Below are 19,679 nucleotides of genomic sequence, written 5' to 3'. Positions count from 1 at the left end.
GCCTTCCTAAGAGGACTTTCAGGGGGGACCACGTAGCGCTCCTCCACACTTCTCTCCATGGCCCTTAAAGTGTACTCCCAAAATGTGAAGGGACTGAACTCCCCTACAAAACGCACTAAACTCTACCTTTCACTTAAACAATCCAAAAGTGATATAGTCTTTCTCCAAGAGACCCATTTCAAGAACCCCTCCCACCCTGAACTAAAATCCAAAGCCTATCCCCTCTCTTTCCATGCGTGTGATTCTAAACAAAAAAACCGCGGTGTAGCCATATTGCTGGCCTCACATCTAACGTTCGATCTTTTGAGTTCGCACATGGACAGGAGAGGGAGATGGCTAATATTAGTAGGTAAACTTAACGGGGCGGAGTGCACCTTAGTAAATATATATGCCCCTAACCAACAACAAGCCTCCTTTTTTAAGAAAATTGACTCCCTTCTTTCCACGCTTGCCAAGGGTTCAGTAATAGTGGCGGGAGACTTTAACGAAGTGCTCGACAGAGAGATAGACCGTACCACCTCCTCCCCATCTCCCGCCCCTAGAGCCCCCTCTACAGCAACCTTAGCTCTACACTCCCTCCTTAAACGTCATCTTCTATTCGACTCCTACCGCATCCTGAACCCTACAACTAAGGACTACACATTCTATTCATCTGTTCACAAAACATATTCACGTATCGACATGATTTTACTTAGCAGAGACCTGACACCCAAAATACAAGAAGCACAGATTCATCCTATGATCTGGTCGGACCATTGCCCCATCTCCACAACAATAACCACACTAATCTCCCGCCCTACTACATCGACCTGGAGGATGAACGACTCCCTTCTACACAACGTAGAGCTATCTACCCAGATTAGTGACCAGTTACTTGAATACTTTGAACTCAATGACCTCCCAGATATATCCCCCCTAACACTGTGGGAGGCCCATAAAGCAGTTTTGAGAGGACACCTTATAAGTATGTCCTCCAGACACCAAAAATCAATAAAATCCCGCCTCAATAATCTAACCACTAAACTCCAATCCCTAGAACACCGACATAAACTCTCCCCTACTCAATCTAATCTTGATCTTCTTACCAAAGCTAGAACCGATGTTTCACTTCTCCTCTCAGAGCGTACAGCCAAATCGCTCCAGAAGCTGAAACAAACGTTCTATGAGAAGGGAGATAAGGCAGACAAACTACTAGCCTCAAGACTCAGATCCCAACGCTCACGAAATAACATCTTAGCCATCAAAACTAAAAACGGCACCTTGTCCCACTCCCCTAATACCATCAATCAGGAGTTTCAAAACTTTTACCATAACCTCTATAACCTACAAAAGGACTCAACAAATCCAACCCCCACTACCGAGGCAATATCAGAATTTCTCCAAAAAGCTAAACTCCCTAAGTTATCTGAGCAATCCTCAGCACAACTGAACCAGGACTTCACGGATGAGGAAATACAGAAGGCCCTGGGTGAGCAAAAGCCATCAAAGGCAACCGGCCCAGATGGTTTCTCGGCCACCTATTATAAGAAATTCGCACACATCCTAACCCCCCATATGAAAAGGGTTTTTAACACAGTCCTACACGGATCCCACTTTCCTAAAACGATGCTGGAGGCCAGGATCATAGTAATCCATAAAGAGGGAAAAGACCCCTCTGAATGTGCCAGCTACAGGCCTATCTCTCTGCTAAATATAGATATTAAGATCTACGCTAGGATCCTTGCCTCTCGCCTTAGCACTGTTCTCCCTGGTCTGATCCATTACGATCAAGTGGGCTTCATACCAGGCCGCCAGGCCAGAGACAACACGAGGAGGGCAATCGATCTTGTACAGATTATTAATAACAGGCACACCCCCTCTCTCGTCCTCTCCCTAGACGCCGAGAAGGCGTTTGATCGCATCTCGTGGCCCTTCCTATTCCAGACCCTCCGGGCATATGGACTATCTGCAGAATTCCTTAGCGCGGTCTCTGCACTATATACAGCCCCGTCCGCCCGCATCCTCACTAACGGAACCCTATCTGACCCCTTTTCACTTTCCAATGGCACCAGACAAGGATGCCCTCTTTCGCCCCTAGTATTCGCAATGGTCATTGAGCCTTTGGCAGCCAGGATAAGACTCTCTGAGAGGGTCAGAGGGGTAGAAGTGGGCACCCATCAACACAAAATCTCGCTATTCGCCGATGATGTTCTGCTATCCCTAACCCAGCCCCAGACCTCACTCCCAGCCCTATATGAAATCATCGACGAATACGGCACACTCTCGGGATATAAAATAAACTTCACTAAATCCGAAGCCATGCTATTACATACCCCCCCCCCTAATAAAAGCTTCCCTATTATCTTCCTACCAATTTAAATGGCAACCCGACAAAATTAAATACCTTGGTATATATATAACATCTAAATACGATCTCCTATACAAAGAAAACTCCCCCCCCCTTCTGAACAAGATTAAACAAGAACTCAAAACATGGAAATCATATATTATTTCATGGTTTGGGAGGATATCAGCTACCAAGATGACCATCCTACCACAAATCCTATATCTCTTCCAAACTCTACCAATTAAAGTCCCTACCCAAACCCTTAAAAATATACAAACTTCGCTCTCTAGATTCATTTGGAACAACAAACCACCGAGAATAGCTTTTAACACCCTTAAATTACCCAGATCGAGAGGAGGCAGAGGCCTCCCCGCTATTAAATACTATTACCTGGCCTCACATTTGAGCCAAATTACCACTTCCCACGCTCCACCAGGGTCGATAGCTTGGATTGATCTAGAGGCACAATATTTAGGCCTCAGATCACTAGCTTCTCTTTGGAGCCTTTCGAAACCCTATAGACCAGATCTCGCCGGCACTCTACCCTCAATTAAATTCCACCTCTCACTGTGGGACAATGCCCTTTACAAATATAAACTATCCTCCTGCCCATCCCCTCTTACCCCCATCTGGGACAACCAAGCCTTCCCCCCTGGAATCTCTCCTTCATCCTTCGTGAAATGGACTAAATCTAAGATTCGCTTTGTCTCTGACCTGTCGACCCGAAACGCATGGCTGTCCCTAGAAGAAATAAAAGACAAATATCCCTCACTGGCGCCCCCTCTATTTGAATTCTTTCAAATTCGACATTATCTCTCTTCACTCCCACAAACGGAGACCTTACGTGACATGACTCACTTTGAGAGACTATGCACGGCGAACCCTCTCGCTAAGGGCATGATATCTCAGATATATAACCTTTTAATAGACACAACTGCCCCTACACATATTCGCCACGAATTAGAATGGGAAAGAGACCTGGGCGCTCCACCAGATGGGAAATGTTGGGAGGACATCCGCGAAAATATCGCAAAATGCTCAATTTCCACACGCATCAAGGAGACCACATATAAACTCTATTATAGATGGTATCTTACTCCAGAAAAACTCTCCAAGATGTTCCCCACGGTCACCCCGAACTGCTGGCGCAACTGTGGACAAAGGGGCTCGCTTATACATATATGGTGGTCCTGTCCGAGGATAGTCCCCTTCTGGGAAGAAGTCCGCTCTCTTATGAAGACTATATCAGGCCTCACTCTTCCTCTAGACCCATGGTCTTTTTTACTAGCCCGTCCATTCCAAGACATCGACCCCCCTCTAAACAAACTACTAACACATATTCTAACCGCAGCTAAACTAGTCATTGCCAAACAATGGAAATCCCCGGTCACACCCCCACAGACACTCTTAACCAACTATATATGGTATATAGCCCACATGGAAAAAATAACCTATTATCTACACGATTGCCCCCACAAGTTCGAAGCTGTTTGGAACCCATGGACGGCCATGACATCCCCCCCCACACCTCCCTCAACATCTAGCAACTAGACTCCCACAAACAAGCATCCCCCTTTCCTCTCAGCGGGCGACCCTGAGACCCCCCCCCTGTCCTTAGACCCATCTCCTCTATACCTCACCCTACTCTCTCGTTTTCTTCCCATCCCCCCCCCCTCTCTCGCTCTCTCCCCCTCCTCATACCTCCCCTCCCCCCCCCCATAAAGCAAATTAGCCTGCAATATGTTTTATACTTTCGAAATGTTTAAAAAAAAATGTTGTGAAGGCACCTCTGTACATCACACCTGTATGTTCAATCCTTCATACTATGTACCTTCATTTTGTTCAAAATAAAAAGTTAAAAAAAAAAAAAGTGAAATGTTTAAAGTTATACTGAAAGATAAAAAATATTGTTGTTAAATACTGTATTTTAGATATAAACAAAATCATTTTTCCATGCCCAGAAATGTGGCGGCACATATATCCAGCTCTGCATGAATCTGACGCGTTCTCCTGCTCATGCATGAAGAGAGTCATTGAAAACAATTAACTTTTTAAGTCCTACTTTAAACGAATAGCAAATTAAACCTCTGCATTAAAGATTAGTGGACTAATATATGTCAAGCACAGTTAAGGTGTGTTTATATTTAATCACCCTTTTTTTGTAAGCAAAATCTATATTCATTCCATAACCGTGTTTGTTTTTACAGTATATTTTGAATAATAGAAATACAAAAACATTCTTACTTTAACACTGTTGATAGCATGGACAACAAGGAGGGTGTAATGGCTAGTATTACTGCCTCACAGCACTGAGGTTACAGCACTGGGCAGAGTTTGTATATTCTCCCCGAACTTGCGTGGGTTTCCTCCGGGTACTCTGGTTTCCTCCCACAATCCAAAAATATACTGGTAGGCTAATTTGCTCCCAACAAAGTAACCCTAGAACGTTTGTGTATGCGTGTACATGTGGTAGGGAATATAGATTGTAAGCTCCACTGGGGCAGGGACTGATGTGACTGTTCAAATATTCTCTGTAAAGCGCTGCAGAATATGTATGCGCTATATAAGAAACTGCTAATAAATAAATCCTAAATAATAAATAGAGTATACAGAGAGAACTACATATCATTTATTTCTTGTCCTTTCTGTTACATTAGACTATTGTTTGCATTTAGTATTATATAAGTAATTACTAATTAGGCCCTAGGGTATTTCTCTCATATAGAAAAACAGTAGGAATCAGTTTTACTCTGCCTAGCCAGCTACACTATAGATCGAGATAAGCAAATAATTTCAGAATCATCTAAATACAGTGGAATAAATAAAGTTCCCTAGAGAATCAGGACAACCAAAGTGCATGTAATGACGCCATTAGCAAGGATCAACAAATGTCACATGCCCGTAGCCTTATGACATGTTTCAAAACACACAAATATATATAAACATCATATAACATTTATGAAATCTCCGCTCAGAAAGTCCATCTGGCCTTCTACAGAGCAGACCAGACAATATGTAACACACCACATATAAAAGGAGCAAAAAATTGTAGATGTCAGGTATATCTGTCAGGAACTTTAAACAGAGAGGATTATGTACACCATATGGTCTGTGGAAACTCTGTATCTTTTAAGTGAATTAAAACAAATTAATGTATCATTTGCCACTGACTGTAGATAAATCCTGTACTTACAACCCTGCTGTTAGTTCTGCTATTCTGTTGAGCTCTGGACCTGCTTATACAGCGATTCATGTAGAACAAAGAACCAAATAAACCATTAAAAGGGTCACTTAACAAGATGCTATGCCCAGGGCTGTTTATAGACAATTTGGATCCCAGTGTGATCATAAAATATTTATCCCTATCACATTATAAATATATTATATTTGGAAGCACCATAGCCTCACCACAAGTGTTTCCTTGTATAAAAAGACTACGTTACACCATGGGTGGATTGGGATGGAAAACAAGCCCAGGACATTTCTGGAAGCAGCCATTATGGAAGCAGGGTCTGTGAGGGGATGGAGTCTTTTGAAGGGATGGAATCCCTTGTCATGGGGCCTCATTCCGAGCTGGACACAGATGCAGCCATCCATTTTCCTGCAGCAGTGTCTGTATCTTTATGGTAATTTAAATACAATGCCCTTCCCTAGTGTCATGGGCAAATTAGGAATTTAAAGGGGCCCTGAATTTATTTTTAAAAAAAGCCCCCTTACACATCTGCATCATGAGCCTGCCCACTTCTACTCCCTAACACACCCACACCACCAACAGGCCACCCTCTAACACCAGTCAGTCACCCCCTATGTGGCCAGATAAATAATTACCAGCGCATGTGCATGCTCCATGCAACACTGGTCAAAGACAGCATCTACAGCCATTTTAAGCAAATCCCCTTTTAATACATGTCACCGGTAAGTGGACCTGCTTCACTAATGTAAATAGGCAAAGCAGGTTCAAATTAACCTGTTTTTAAACATTATTATAGACTATAGCGATGTAAATTGACCACAGCTAAGACCATACCTCCCAACTTTGCCAGGTGGGGCAGCAGGACGTACCACGCAGGAAGCACACCCATGTCTGAAAAGGGGTGGCACCTCAGGTGGGTTGGGCATTGGATGGGAAGGCATGGCCTCTGATGGAGGATGGGGTCTTGCATCATGAACCCTGCTTTCATTATTTTGGGGAGGTACCAAGCACTCCTTGAGCAGCTAGACAGTCCTGGATCTCCTCCTCCCATCCCATCTATTCAGGGGTCACTGGCTTTCTTCCAGCAGAGCAGTAGTGATCACTGGCTCTTCCATCAGTCCCCGTCCCCTCCAATCCCCTTGCGGGATACTGCGGCAATTTGCAGGGCTGTCCAGCTGTAGTCAGGACAGTTGGGATGTATGGATAAAACACAACCTAACTAGTTCATCATGCAATGCTTCAAAGTGACTGATATGACTTATACCTCTTTGAGAAATTGCTAGGTCAAGCATCTGGGTCTGGTAATTTGCAGCTTCCTGACAGTGTAAACCAAACCTGGGTCAAAAAAACAAGGTCAAAGTACTGGGAATTGCATCCTGGATTGACCCCTTCACAGAAGAAGGACCAAACTGAAACGGCAAATTGCCGAGTCCAAATGCTTTACTCTGCATTTATTTTTCTGTCTGAAAGGGGGTATAGGGCTGGAACTGGAAACCAACCACTACTTTAAATGATGGGTAAAACCTGGGTCTTTAACCAATTTCTGTGTATCTGTTGGGTGTTGTTATATGTAGTACAGCTACCAAATACTGTAGATCACTTAATGTACTTTAAAAATAAATGATAACTATAATTATTATTATTATTACATTAACAAAGTACATTTCATCACAACACTATAATCAATGTAAATAACAGGAATTACAACCTTCTTTTCATTGCCTTTGTGCAGTGTTTGCTAAGTGCCTTGCTTTTTTCTTTACTTTGCATTAAAAATAATATATTCATCCAATCAGAGTTTTCAATTTTGTTAGCCTGGTATATGATACAAAATGGCCTTTGTTTGCAAGGGTATTGAATGTAGAGGGCCCAGCAGAGATGTGCCACATCCCAGGTATTAATAACAAACATCTGTGCCTAATATTATAAGCATATGTCTGACAAGCATAGAGGGAAACTAGCTACCTTGCAGAAAGCATGTATAACCCAATAACTTAAATTCACCTGAAGGATAAACAATTTAGATGGCTAAGGTATTGCAGTTTAGATGCTCACTGAAATGATTAAAGATTTTTAATATACTTACAGTCCATAGTGTAAGACATCTTACAGTAACCTCCTATGGGGGTATTTAATTAGGTCTATCTTTTTCTGGCTTTCTGGACTTTTTCAATGCTGAGTATTGAATTGCGGGCGTTTTTGCCCTTTTTATTTGTCAAAAATGCCAATTCACTTTTTCCTTTGGTCAAATTGGCATCTACTAAAACTGACCGAAAAGCGTGTGAAAATGCCCGCAATATCACCAAAAATGCATGGGCTGGTATGTTATTCACTGATCCACGTGTTTTTTAACCGTGCCATTTTTTTTTTGACTAGTCGAAAAAACTTAAATTTGATTGAATAGGTCGAATCTAAATTCAACCTAAAATATCTAAAAATGCCTTGGCTAGCTGAAAAAAAACCCACTTAATTGAATAACCTAATAAATCTTAGAGGGAAATCTTTATTATGTATGATCATACAATCTCAGGTGCACATAATGACAAATACTTATTACACATAAAATTAGAAGGGGTGTGAGTTTTATTCAGTCTATTCAACCACACTTATAGGGATTATGTACTATGGATACCACACACTGGGAGACATAAACAAAGCTGGGCCATGTCTAATATCCTTTTAACTCAAGCTAATTCTTCTACACAGCCCGGAGCCAGCACCAAGGACAGTGCTGTTCCCGCTGCTGACCGGTCATACATTTATATCCACCTGCTATCTTTAGACAGCTCCCCTGTCATCTACCGAATGGCGGCATCTTCTAACTTGGGGGAGGAGTGGTATCAGTGCACATAACCTGCACGTCTCACCCATAACGACAGATCATACATCTACCCCTCAGACTTGATTGAAGGACAAATTTGTTCTCAAATTGGGCAGGACCATGTGCACTGCAGGTGGGGCAGATGTAACATGTGCAGATGGAGTTTCATTTGGGTTAGTAATTTTGTTTCTGTGCAGTGTAAATACTGGCTGCTTTATTTTTACACCGCAATTTAGATTTCAGTTTGAACACACCCAACCCAAATCTCTATCTTTCTCTGCACATGTTACATATGCCCCACCTGCAGTTCAGCATGGTTTTTGCCCATTTTGAGAACACATTTGTCCTGCGATAGGTCTGAATTAGGCCCCAAGTTTTATTTATATTCCTGCTTCCACATTAAAGCTCACTTTTAATTACCATATCAGTAATTGACAATACTCTTAACCCATTTTTCCGCTAAGACAGAGGAAGGCCAAGCAAGTACGACGACTATGTCAAAGTAAAAATTTGAAAGTTTTATTTTTGCTATACTTCCAGTTCCACAAAAGTTGCTTTCTGATGTATAATAACCAACATTCTCTGCCAGCAGGACATTTTGAACTAGATTTCCTTCAGGGGAAATACCCATTAATAAAGGAACGGCTGTCTCTATGGCTAAATGTAAGTGACAGTGTAAGTATGTTTTTCTCATACCTTTCATTATCAGTTAGGGGCACATAGTTCATCTGTCTATAAGCATAGGAGAAAGAGCAATCTACCATTTAGCAAATCGACAGACTTTCCACTGCTATAAATCTGTGTAGTGTTAAGCTGCCTGCAGTGAGTTATATATCATGATTGGAAGCATTCCACTGTGTTCAGTCATTATGCCCATAATTTACCAAGAACAATGCTTATACTTAAAAGATGAGCTCTCAAACATTACAGTAAAATAAAACTGAAGACAGGTGAGCACTTACCCTCATGCCAAGCTCAATATTCTCCCCTCCATACACCTCCATCCCAGGATCGAGCAGCCCAATGTCTCCAAAATATGCTCTGTCCACCACAAAGGAGCAGCCAATCATTGCTGGAGTTCTGCGAGAGAAGCACACAATTAACATTCGTGCTGAATTACACAATGTTGTTACCAAATGTATTGCATGATAATACAAATAATAAAGTCTTTGCAAGGAAAAACAAAGCTCAACCCTCACTTATGAAGTGGGCAAGGGCTTAACTACCATAGGTGCAGGGGGAGCAGCTGCTATGGGGCCCACAGCTGAAAGGGGCCCACCTTCCCTGTCCAAATAACATGTGCACATACATTTTTCACCATTGGGTGGTACATAGGGGCAGAGGCGTAGCGAGGGCGGTGCCGATGGAGCACCAGCTCCTGGCGCTGGAAGCTATCATGGCACCGGAGCTGTGCCGGCACCGTCAGCTCGCCCGCTCCCCTGCGCTCTCTCCCCCGCTAGCTCCTGGCTCCCCGCTGTGTGCGAGAGACACGGTGCTATTTAAAATTCACGTCTCCAGCTGGACCGCTAGCCAATAGGCGCTTGCGGTCCAGCAGCCAATCAACTGGTCCTGCGCATAGTGGACGTAATGTGTAATGGGCATTACGGTGTGAGGCGCAACATCTAATGGGCATCACAGTGTGAGGCATAATGTGTAATGGGCATCATGGTGTAAGGCGCAACATGTAATTGGCATCACAGTGTGAGGCGCAGCATGTCATAGGCATTATGGTATGTGGCATAATGTATAATGGGCATTATGGCATGTGGTATACTATGTAATGTCTGTGTGATGTTTAATAAGCATTACGGTTTGTTATATAGTATGTAATGGGCATCATGTGTGACCTTATGTGTAATTGGCATCACAGCATGTGGCTTTATGTGCAATGGGCATAACGGTGTGTGGTATAATGTTAGGGCGTGTCCCCTTTTGCCACACAAGAGCCCCGCCCACTACAAATCGGGGGGGGCGAAACATGCCCTTGCTCCGGGCACCGTGTCACCTAGCTACACCGCTGCATAGGGGCCCTCACAATCTTTTGCTATGGGGCCTACAAATAGCTAGTTTTGCCACTGGAAGTGGGATTCAGTTCCTTTACCCAATTCTCTGCATAATTCTTTCAGAACAAAGGTTTAATTTTGCAATAAAAAAGCACGTCATTATACGACAGCAAAAGTTACAGAGATGTATTTATGTATTGCCAGAAGCTTAACAACTTACTGACAAACAATGAGTTTGTGCTGGATATTTGAATAGACCATTCAGTGTTTCCTTCCTGTACACCAATAGAAGAAATATTACAGCATTATGGAGAATAGAACTGCAGTAAATCATCTACTGACCTTTTTCAAGGTCACAGTCAGTTTTCCAGGACTGTATGCTGCATTATACAACTAAAGGAGGCAGATGTGTTTTATATCTGACTTCCTGTAAGCATTTGTTTCACACATCCTTAGGACGAGCTGTGAATTTCTGATGAGTAAAGGCCACTGATATAATGTGTGTCTGGCCTGCTTACGGTCCCCTGTCAATTCAGGACTAATTCATTCTAGATCTCTGTTAGTTTTGTAATAAATCATGTTATTCCAACCACTGGCATGGCAATACTTAGGTCAAAGTATCAAGGTTAAAGTTTAAATATTCAAAGGGCTTGGATACAGGTAGAAATAAAATAATGTGGATGTTAATATATAATACTAGTTCCCAGACTGTCAAAATGACAAAACAACATAACGGTAATGCCAGCGTTGGCGACTGTGCATTCCCGAACATTTGATTTGCTCCATTTTGTGCCATGTAGTTTTCCCCAGTGTAAAACACTTGAATCCCCCCCACAGAGATATGCAGCAGCGTTAGCCTTTTATTATATAGGATATTACATTATTTCTATAGCACATTTATTTATTTAATAACAGTTTCTTTTATAGCGCACACATATTCCACAGCACTTTACAGAGAATATTTGAACATTCACATCAGTTCCTGCCCCAGTGGAGCTTACAATCTATATTCCCTACAACATGTACACGCACACAGACATTCTAGGGTTAATTTTTTGGGAGCCAATTAACCTATCATTATATTTTTGGATTGTGGGGGGAAACCCACGCAAGTACAGGGAGAATATACAAACTCTGCACAGTTAGAGCTATGGTGGGAATAGAACCAATGACCTCAGCGCGGTGCTTACACCATCCGTACTGCCCGTAGTAAGTCAGTAAGGAAGTTTTATTTATATAGCGCACTTTCTCCAACAGGACTCAAGGCGCTTTACAGACATTAAAAATAATGCACATACTGTAATACAAAGGGTTGTCAGAACGAGCAACAATGGCAGTACAGATATACAGCACACATACAGCTATGCACTAGATCAGGGCTGGGCAATTGCAGCCCTCCAGATGTTGATGAACTATACATCCCAGGATGCTTTGCATTAGTTTTGCTATGTGGCCATGCTAAAACTGATGCAAGGCATGCTGGGATGTGTAGTTTATCAACATCTGGAGGGCCACAAATCTAGCCCTACACTAGATGCATGGGGAACATGTAATTACTGAGCTGTGCAGCACCCAGGCAGCAATTCAGCGGCGCCACATGGTGATTACACAGCCAGATAGGTAGCCAGTAACAGTACAGATATATATATATCTGAAAAAAAGGGTGAGATGGGCGCCTATAGTGTAGTAATTTCTAAACCAATTTTGTCTCCCTTCACCACATGAAGACAGACCAACACCACCAATTTTAAAGGTGTACCGTATAGGGTGGTTTTCCACCACTGTTCTATGCGCATCTTTATCAAGAAAGTCCCAGTGACTGTTCAACAGGTCTCATGGAGTTCCAAAACCTCCCTTCTGTTGCAAATGCGCTGTGCAGCTTCTCCATAACAAACACCACGGACTCCGTATATATACTAGATGTACTCTAATAGGGACACAGACATGGGGAACATATAATTACTGAGCTATGCAGCACCCAGGCAGCCATTCAGCGGCGCCACATGGTGATTGCACCAGCCAGATAGGTAGACAAGTAAAACAGTACAGATATAGGACACGTACAGATATATGCTAGATGTACTCTATTGAGCGACACGGCCATGGGGCACACAGTGTAGGTTGCTGCTAGCAGGCTGTGCATAGTAGAGGTGTAGCATGCGGTGCGGGGTAACAGGAAGAAAATGTAAGAGAATACTAAAGTAGCATAAAAGGCAGTATTAAGACAGTGGTAAGGTCAATAAAAATTAGATTTCACATGTTTCAGGGAGCAGCAGATGATCTTTGTAGTAATAATGGAGCAAGGTGGTCCAGACGCGCAAGTGGATGATATAGTCAGAAGGGGATACAGAGCAAGTAGGTAGATGAATGCGGTCCTTAGCAGAAGAGTTGGATGGCAGATTAGTCTCCATTGTTCTTCTTATGTTTCCCTTCTGTTTAACTCCTGTATAACTCCAGCTTCGATATAACTATTGTAATATCAGTTTGAACTGATCAGCCTTGGCTATATCAGCCTAGCACTCACTATAAGTAGGGCTGCTATCAGGTGTCCACACAAAAATCACCCCACCCCCACTAGCCTTCCTCCAACAACAAAAGGTCACCAATTAATACCCCTTTTACACCAAAAACCCTGGTCCGACCCTGGTCTTTGAACGCTGGAGTTTCCAGGGTCTGACCCTGCTTTATACTGCATTTACACAGCACTTCGACCTGGGTCGGACCTGGGTCTGCACCATTTACACTGAACCTGGGTTAGCCCTGCCTTTCCTTGTTGATATATATATATATATATATATAGATATAGATCTATATATCTATATCTATATATATATATATATATATATTGATATATAGATCTATATAGATCTATCTATATAGCTTGGAGGGGGTAGAGGGGGGAAGCTGTCCCCGGGTGCTGTGAGGGTAGAGGGGGGAAGCTGTCCCCGGGTGCTGTGGGGGTAGAGGGGGGAAGCTGTCCCCGGGTGCTGTGAGGGTAGAGGGGGGAAGCTGTCCCCGGGTGCTGTGGGGGTAGAGGGGGGAAGCTGTCCCCGGGTGCTGTGAGGGTAGAGGGGGGAAGCTGTCCCCGGGTGCTGTGGGGGTAGAGGGGGGAAGCTGTCCCCGGGTGCTGTGAGGAGGAGGGGGGTCCCTGCGGCTGCTGAGGGGAGAGGGGGTACCTGTCAGCCTGACACTATGATTGCCGGTGCTGCTGTATCTCCCCCCGGCGGCCGGTCCTTGCGGCGGATGGACAGTCAGTGTCGGCGGTCCCTCTGGTGCAAGGGAAATAGTACTATTTCCCCTGCGCCAGAGGGACCGCCGACACTGACTGTCCATCCGCCGCAAGGACCGGCCGCCGGGGGGAGATACAGCAGTGACAGCGCCGTGTCAGGCTGGCCGCTGACAGGTACCCCATCTCCCCTCAGTAGCCGCAGGGACCCCCCTCCTCCCGCAGCACCTGGGGACAGCTTCCCCAGCGCTGCACGCTGTGGACCCGCTGCGGGTGCCTGGACCCGCAGCGGGACCATTTACACCACCATTTACACGGGTCCCATCCGGGTTCTACCCAGGTCAGGACCTGGGTAGAGGACCCCTTGTAAATGGACACGGATACCCCCCATTTACACCGCCGAGGATCCGGGTCTGACCCGCCGCTGACCCGGATTTTTCGGCGGTGTAAAAGGGGTATAAGTAAGCAAATGGTGAGAGGACAGTCTATACAATGCAGATTCAGTGATTTTCTGCCTTAATTCAAAGTTTATAACTAAGAATGGGAAATATGCTGTAGTCAATTACCAATAAATTTCACAGCTGGGATTTACAAATTCAAAGCATGTGTACATGCATAGTACACAAGGATTTACACAGAATAATGAATCATTAACTGTTAGCAATCTAGGGGGCTGATCGACTAAGCCTTGTAGAGAGTACAAACCAATCTGCTCCTAACCATCATTTTTTAACATGGTCTGTAACATGGCAGTTGGGAGCTGTTGGGGGTTGGAATCTTATTGGTTAGGCATGGACATTATCTCCTCTTTTTTAGAAGCCTTAGTAAATTTACCCCACAATATATGGTTCGCATTTTGTCAGAAACCAAGTAATCTAGCAGTAGATTTTTGGAATTTGGAAGGAACCTTAAGTCCAGAGAAAAACCATACACACATGTAGAGTGCCCCTCCCTGTGTTTCCTCTTTATATTCTATTACAGTATATTACATACTCCTGCACTGATTGCACCATGTCCTCTTACCTCTCATTTCCATTATTACACCACTCAGGTACTACATTTAGATCAGTGCCTCCCTCACTTACACCATCGTACATGTGACCCAAGCTTACTGATTGTAGCAAGCGCCATTACTCATAAATATCCCCTCTTATTCACAAACAAATGGATATTCTACTATGTCTATGGGACACACACACACACACTTTTTTAGTGTTCTACTTGTGTTCAGTAATCAGTTGGGGGCATTGATATATAAAACAGTCACTGACTGAGGAGTGTAATAGGATCAGTATTATAAAAGGTAGTTTGTGAATAAGAGGGGATACTTAGGAGCAATGGCGCTTGCTAAAATTGAAAATGCGGCCCCCGAAACATTGAAAACCACAGCACTGCTTGGTTTCATCGCCGACTACCTAACACTCGAGAAGGCACCGACGGCTGCTGTACCTATACGGAGAGTGCCGGGCTGTATATATATATATATATATATATATAAGTCGGTCTCCTTGTTAACCCACTAGGATATAAGGTAATTCACATTGCACTTTATTCTTCTTGTATGCTGTTAGCCTGACGACGGGGACCGTTCGCCCCGAAACGTAGCTCAATAAAATTTTGTTACACCTTTCCTGTAGTGCCGTGTTTGGTCCGTCTCAGCTACAGGCTGAGTCCCCATAACTGCTGTGTGTATATATATATATATATATATATATATATATATATATATATATATATATACCCTGTATCCCTCTATTATGGACAGAGTGCAGTTCTCTCTCCTATGTATATATATATATATATATATATATATATATATATATAGCGCACTGAGGTTATGGGTTCAATACCCACCATGGCTCTGTATGTGCAGAGTTTGTATATTCTCCCCATACTTGCGTGGGTTTCCTCCGGGTACTCCGGTCTCCTCCCACAATCCAAAAATATACTGATAGGCTAATTGGCTCCCAACAAATTAGCCCTAGCATGTCTGTGTGTGTGTGTACATGTGGTAGGGAATATAGATTGTAAGCTCCACTGGGGCAGGGACTGATGTGAATGTTCAACTATACTCTGTAAAGCGCTGCGGAATATGTGTAAACTATATAAGAAACTGTTAATAAATAAATAGAGAGAGAGAGAGTGAAAGAGATTAATATGTAAGAGACATGCTCCTGAAATTACATATTAATGTTTTATATTTCTATACATCTGACCTCTCCATAATACCATCCGTTTAACAGAGTGAGCAAACATATTTGGATTTATATGGTGTAATTTGCAAAGGGAATGAATAATTTTGTATTTGGATATTTCCATAAACCCAGTACAATGTCACCCAGTAGATTCATTAAACAAACCAATGCTCTGGAAACATGATGTATTTCCCATCCATACAGAGAAGTGCTGATGATCTCTTTACAAGCTCTTAAAGAGCATCAAATCCTTGATATAGAAACAGGATATTTCCACAGTAAATTCAGATTCTTGCAGGATGCTCAGTGATGTTCAAGAAATAAAATGCTTGTTTATTGAATATTTATGGAAATAATGATGAGACATGCACAGGACTGTCCATTCAGTAAATACTGGGACTGATGAATTGCATTACATGCCTTTATAGTCTGGCATACTGAAGGATAGGAGTTACAGACTTAACTTCAACATACAGCATTTGTAAGGCAGAGGTTACCATACTCGAATCACAGCACCTTAGAATGTCACAATTATTTTCATGGCACCCCTTCAGAAAATTAGAAGAAAAAAAAATATATTTATATAAAATATCTGTGTGTATGTTAGGGTTATATACGGCATCCCGGTGCTCAGGACCAGCGGGTATGCCGATACTGTAAATCCCAACAATAGCTTTGATGGCACCCTAACCCCCCCTAACCCTCCCTTGTAGCAGCCTAATCTTAACCCTCCTCCTCCTCCTCCATGCAGCCTGACCCTGTCCCTCTCCTCTAATGTCAAACCCTAAACCTAAGCTAGCGGCCTAAACCTAACCCCCCTGCAGCATAAGTCCCAACAGCCGGCATCCCAATCTGTAAGTCTCCTAATAGCGGGGAATGCTAGCTTGCATTTAGGAAGGGGTTAGGTACAGTATAGGTACTAGTGGGGGACTAGTGCCTATACCTAACTGACCTTCCTAAAAGCAAGCTAGCGTTCCCGCTATTAGGAGACTTACAGATTGGGATGCCGGCTGTTGGGATTCTGGCGACGGCACATTGATCTATTTGCAATTCCAGTACCGGTCATCTGAAGGCAGTAGGGATGCTGACGCCATTATACTGTACTGAACTCCAGCATCCTGACTAACGGGATGCTGACTGTATTGAACCCCCCCCCCCCCCTAAAAATCCTGCAATTGCCCCTGCATCATTTGGGCTTTTAACTAGTGAATTAAATATGAATTTATTAAGCAGTCAGTACTAACATTTATTTTAATATGCATGCAATATAAATGTATTATAATGTAATATTAATATGTTATTAAATAATTGGTCAAAAGACATGTATTCTATAGCTACAAGAGCAAATTAAATGTATTATTTGATTACAGGAGAAACACTATTTGCTTCATAGCAGGAATAAGATTTTGCTTGGCGGGGGCAGGACCCACCTTTTCAAGGTGCAGGCACCATTCATAGCACATTGCAAGTGACAGCACCCGCTTGTGCCCAGGGAATTTGAGCAACATGCCAGAAACTATTTTTTTATTTGTCTGGTAGTTGAAGTGCAGTTTTACAGGCTGAAGCTTAATGCATTGAGCATTAATAGCTATTTCACCACTAACACTTTAAAATAATATGGTTTGATAGATGTTTTCATTTTAGTAAATCGCAGGATTTACAAGAGATGCATACATCTGCCAAAACATACATTTAGTACATTTCCACCGCTCTGTAACTGTATCTTGTAGGCTACTTGTGATTCAGTAGCTGTTGCAGAGAAACATTTTCCGCATGTTCTGCAGGCCAGTGGTGTTACAATGTAATACTTGCCCTTTGGTTATGCTTAGTGACTGAAAATAAAATTTTTTGGTCCTTTAGTAATGAATCAATGTAATGTGCATTGTTTTTGTATCAACTGTATAGTGAATCACTGTAATGTTTCCTTTGAGGGCAAATATAGACAATCACTGTGACATTTATGGGCTTATACTGAGAGCCAGTGTGATATTTTCTCTGCTGGTAAATAAAAGGTACACTTTAAAGTGTTTCTGCTGTGAACAATATTAATTTTGTATCACGTTCTTAAACTATTCTGCTTTCTCTTGTTCCATCAATCACTGCTCCAGGCATAGAAAGTTAGTGCTAGCCACTGTCAGGGCCCCTTTTCCCAAACAATGCATACCTCCCAACTGTCCCGCTGTGATCGGGACTAGTATATACCTCCCAACTGTCCCGATTACAGCGGGACAGTCCTGCTATTAAGAGACTGTCCTCCTGTCCCTCCCACAGGGCGAGGGGCAGTTGGCGGAGTCGAATATCACTACCACCAATAGCAGTGATCGCTGAAGGGATGCCGGCATCCAAGTTGGGAGGTATGCAATGTGTCTATTGGTTAATCTTAATGAAAAAGTGCATAGACTGCTCCCTGAAATAGTCAAAAGACATATCCAGAGATACTTTGGAGTACAGCTACCCATTTCTGAGTATACTGTAGGTACCTTTCTTCTAAATATAAATACATTTTCGGTACTTGTGTAGTTTCACAGCGGCAGCCTAAGCTATGTTGTCAGCGTAGCCCAACAGCTGCCCAGCGTAGTAAGCATAGTGTCCCCACGGCAGCCCTGCACAGTTAGTGTAGTCACCGTACTGTCCCCAGGAGCTGTAGCTCTGTCCCCGGCGTCCCTGGCAAGCGTAATGAGCGCCTCTCACACAGCGCAGGTAACCACAAGATGCCCTGCGCTGGCGGACGCCGGAGGACGCCGGCAGAGAGGGGATCATGCTGGCGCTCCATCGCATTTGCGTCTCAGTAATTCTTGCGGCAGGGTACGGCAACCATGCCCGTGTCAGCTTCAGGGAGATGGGGTTAGGGGTTCAGTAGCACGTGCGTCTCATGCACAAAGGGGGGTGCGGTGCGCAAGTGCATCTCATGCACAGTAAACGAAGTGTTTGCTAGTGCTCCATGTTACTGGCAAATGCCTCCTTTTCAATCCCCCACTATCCACAGTTAGGGCATGTAAAATTCACAGGAAAGTGTTCTCTGCGCCAAGAGTTTTGCTCCAAATAAAATAGTACGAGTCAAGATATTGGCGCGCAGTGCCCATCTGTCTCTTGTTCCTCCACTCGCAAGATACCCAGAGTCTTTTGATGTTTTGGGTATGAACCCCGATATCTGGGTCCACGAAATTGTACCGGTGGTTGACACGCGCATGATGGAACCCCGCCTGCTCAAGCTGTTGAGTGTTGTACGTGCGCCAACAGTCAGAGTATATAGTGGTTCCCAGTTCAATACGCGTGTTGATGGCAGACATCAGGGTGCTGGCATCACGGCTGGCCACAGGCGTTACGAAACATTCACCTGTGTTTCGGGATATGCCTCATACAGCCACTGCTGAGGCAGGATGAGTCCAACACAATTTTTTCGCTGGACAAAGAGGCTTTCATCCACCTTCACAATTTTGCCCAGACTGCCAACCCGGCGTTGGGGCTGTGACATCAAATCCAGGGTGGAGGCCTCCCACATAAAGTTATTGTAACTCACGGCAGTTTTTTTAGAAATCAAGAGGTGCCGCTCACAAAATGTAATACTTGTTAGCTCCTCCGCCCAAGAAAATATAAAGCGTAGAAGCGTCATAAATGTCAGGTGGCATCCTTGAAACCACTGTGCGGCCCGGAGACTAACCTTCTTTCTGCAACTTCTTGTGGCAGTGCCACATCCGCTCCTTGACCGTCTGTGTCTGGAAGCAAGTGGTGGTGTTGTAAAAACTCCACCGACTCCTCCTCCGTCTGTGGCAGGTTAAAGATATTTAATTTGTTGGCAGCCATAACTGACACAATATAATAAGGTGGTGACAGAATTTGCAGCTGTATGTATCCACAAAATGTAATCTCTGGGTGACCACAGCTGCTTGTGGAGAGAAAAAGTCTCTCAAGAAA

At 43.6% G+C, this 19,679-nt stretch overlaps 1 protein-coding gene across 1 annotated transcript in view; it reads right to left on the bottom strand.

Moving 5' to 3' along the window:
- The window catches only part of GALNT9 (polypeptide N-acetylgalactosaminyltransferase 9), a 274,101-nt gene that overhangs the window by 115,080 nt on the left and 139,342 nt on the right, over positions 1-19,679 (bottom strand). The window contains exon 6 of the mRNA XM_083150046.1: positions 9,303-9,420. Within this exon, the coding sequence (XP_083006172.1) occupies positions 9,303-9,420 (118 nt within the window). The remainder of the gene's footprint in view (positions 1-9,302; positions 9,421-19,679) is intronic.

This window comes from Crinia signifera, chromosome 1 (genome assembly GCF_055691185.1).
Source record: "Crinia signifera chromosome 1, ASM5569118v1, whole genome shotgun sequence".
Taxonomy (NCBI): Eukaryota; Metazoa; Chordata; class Amphibia; order Anura; family Myobatrachidae; genus Crinia; species Crinia signifera.
This window is presented reverse-complemented; position numbering and strand designations above follow the sequence as displayed.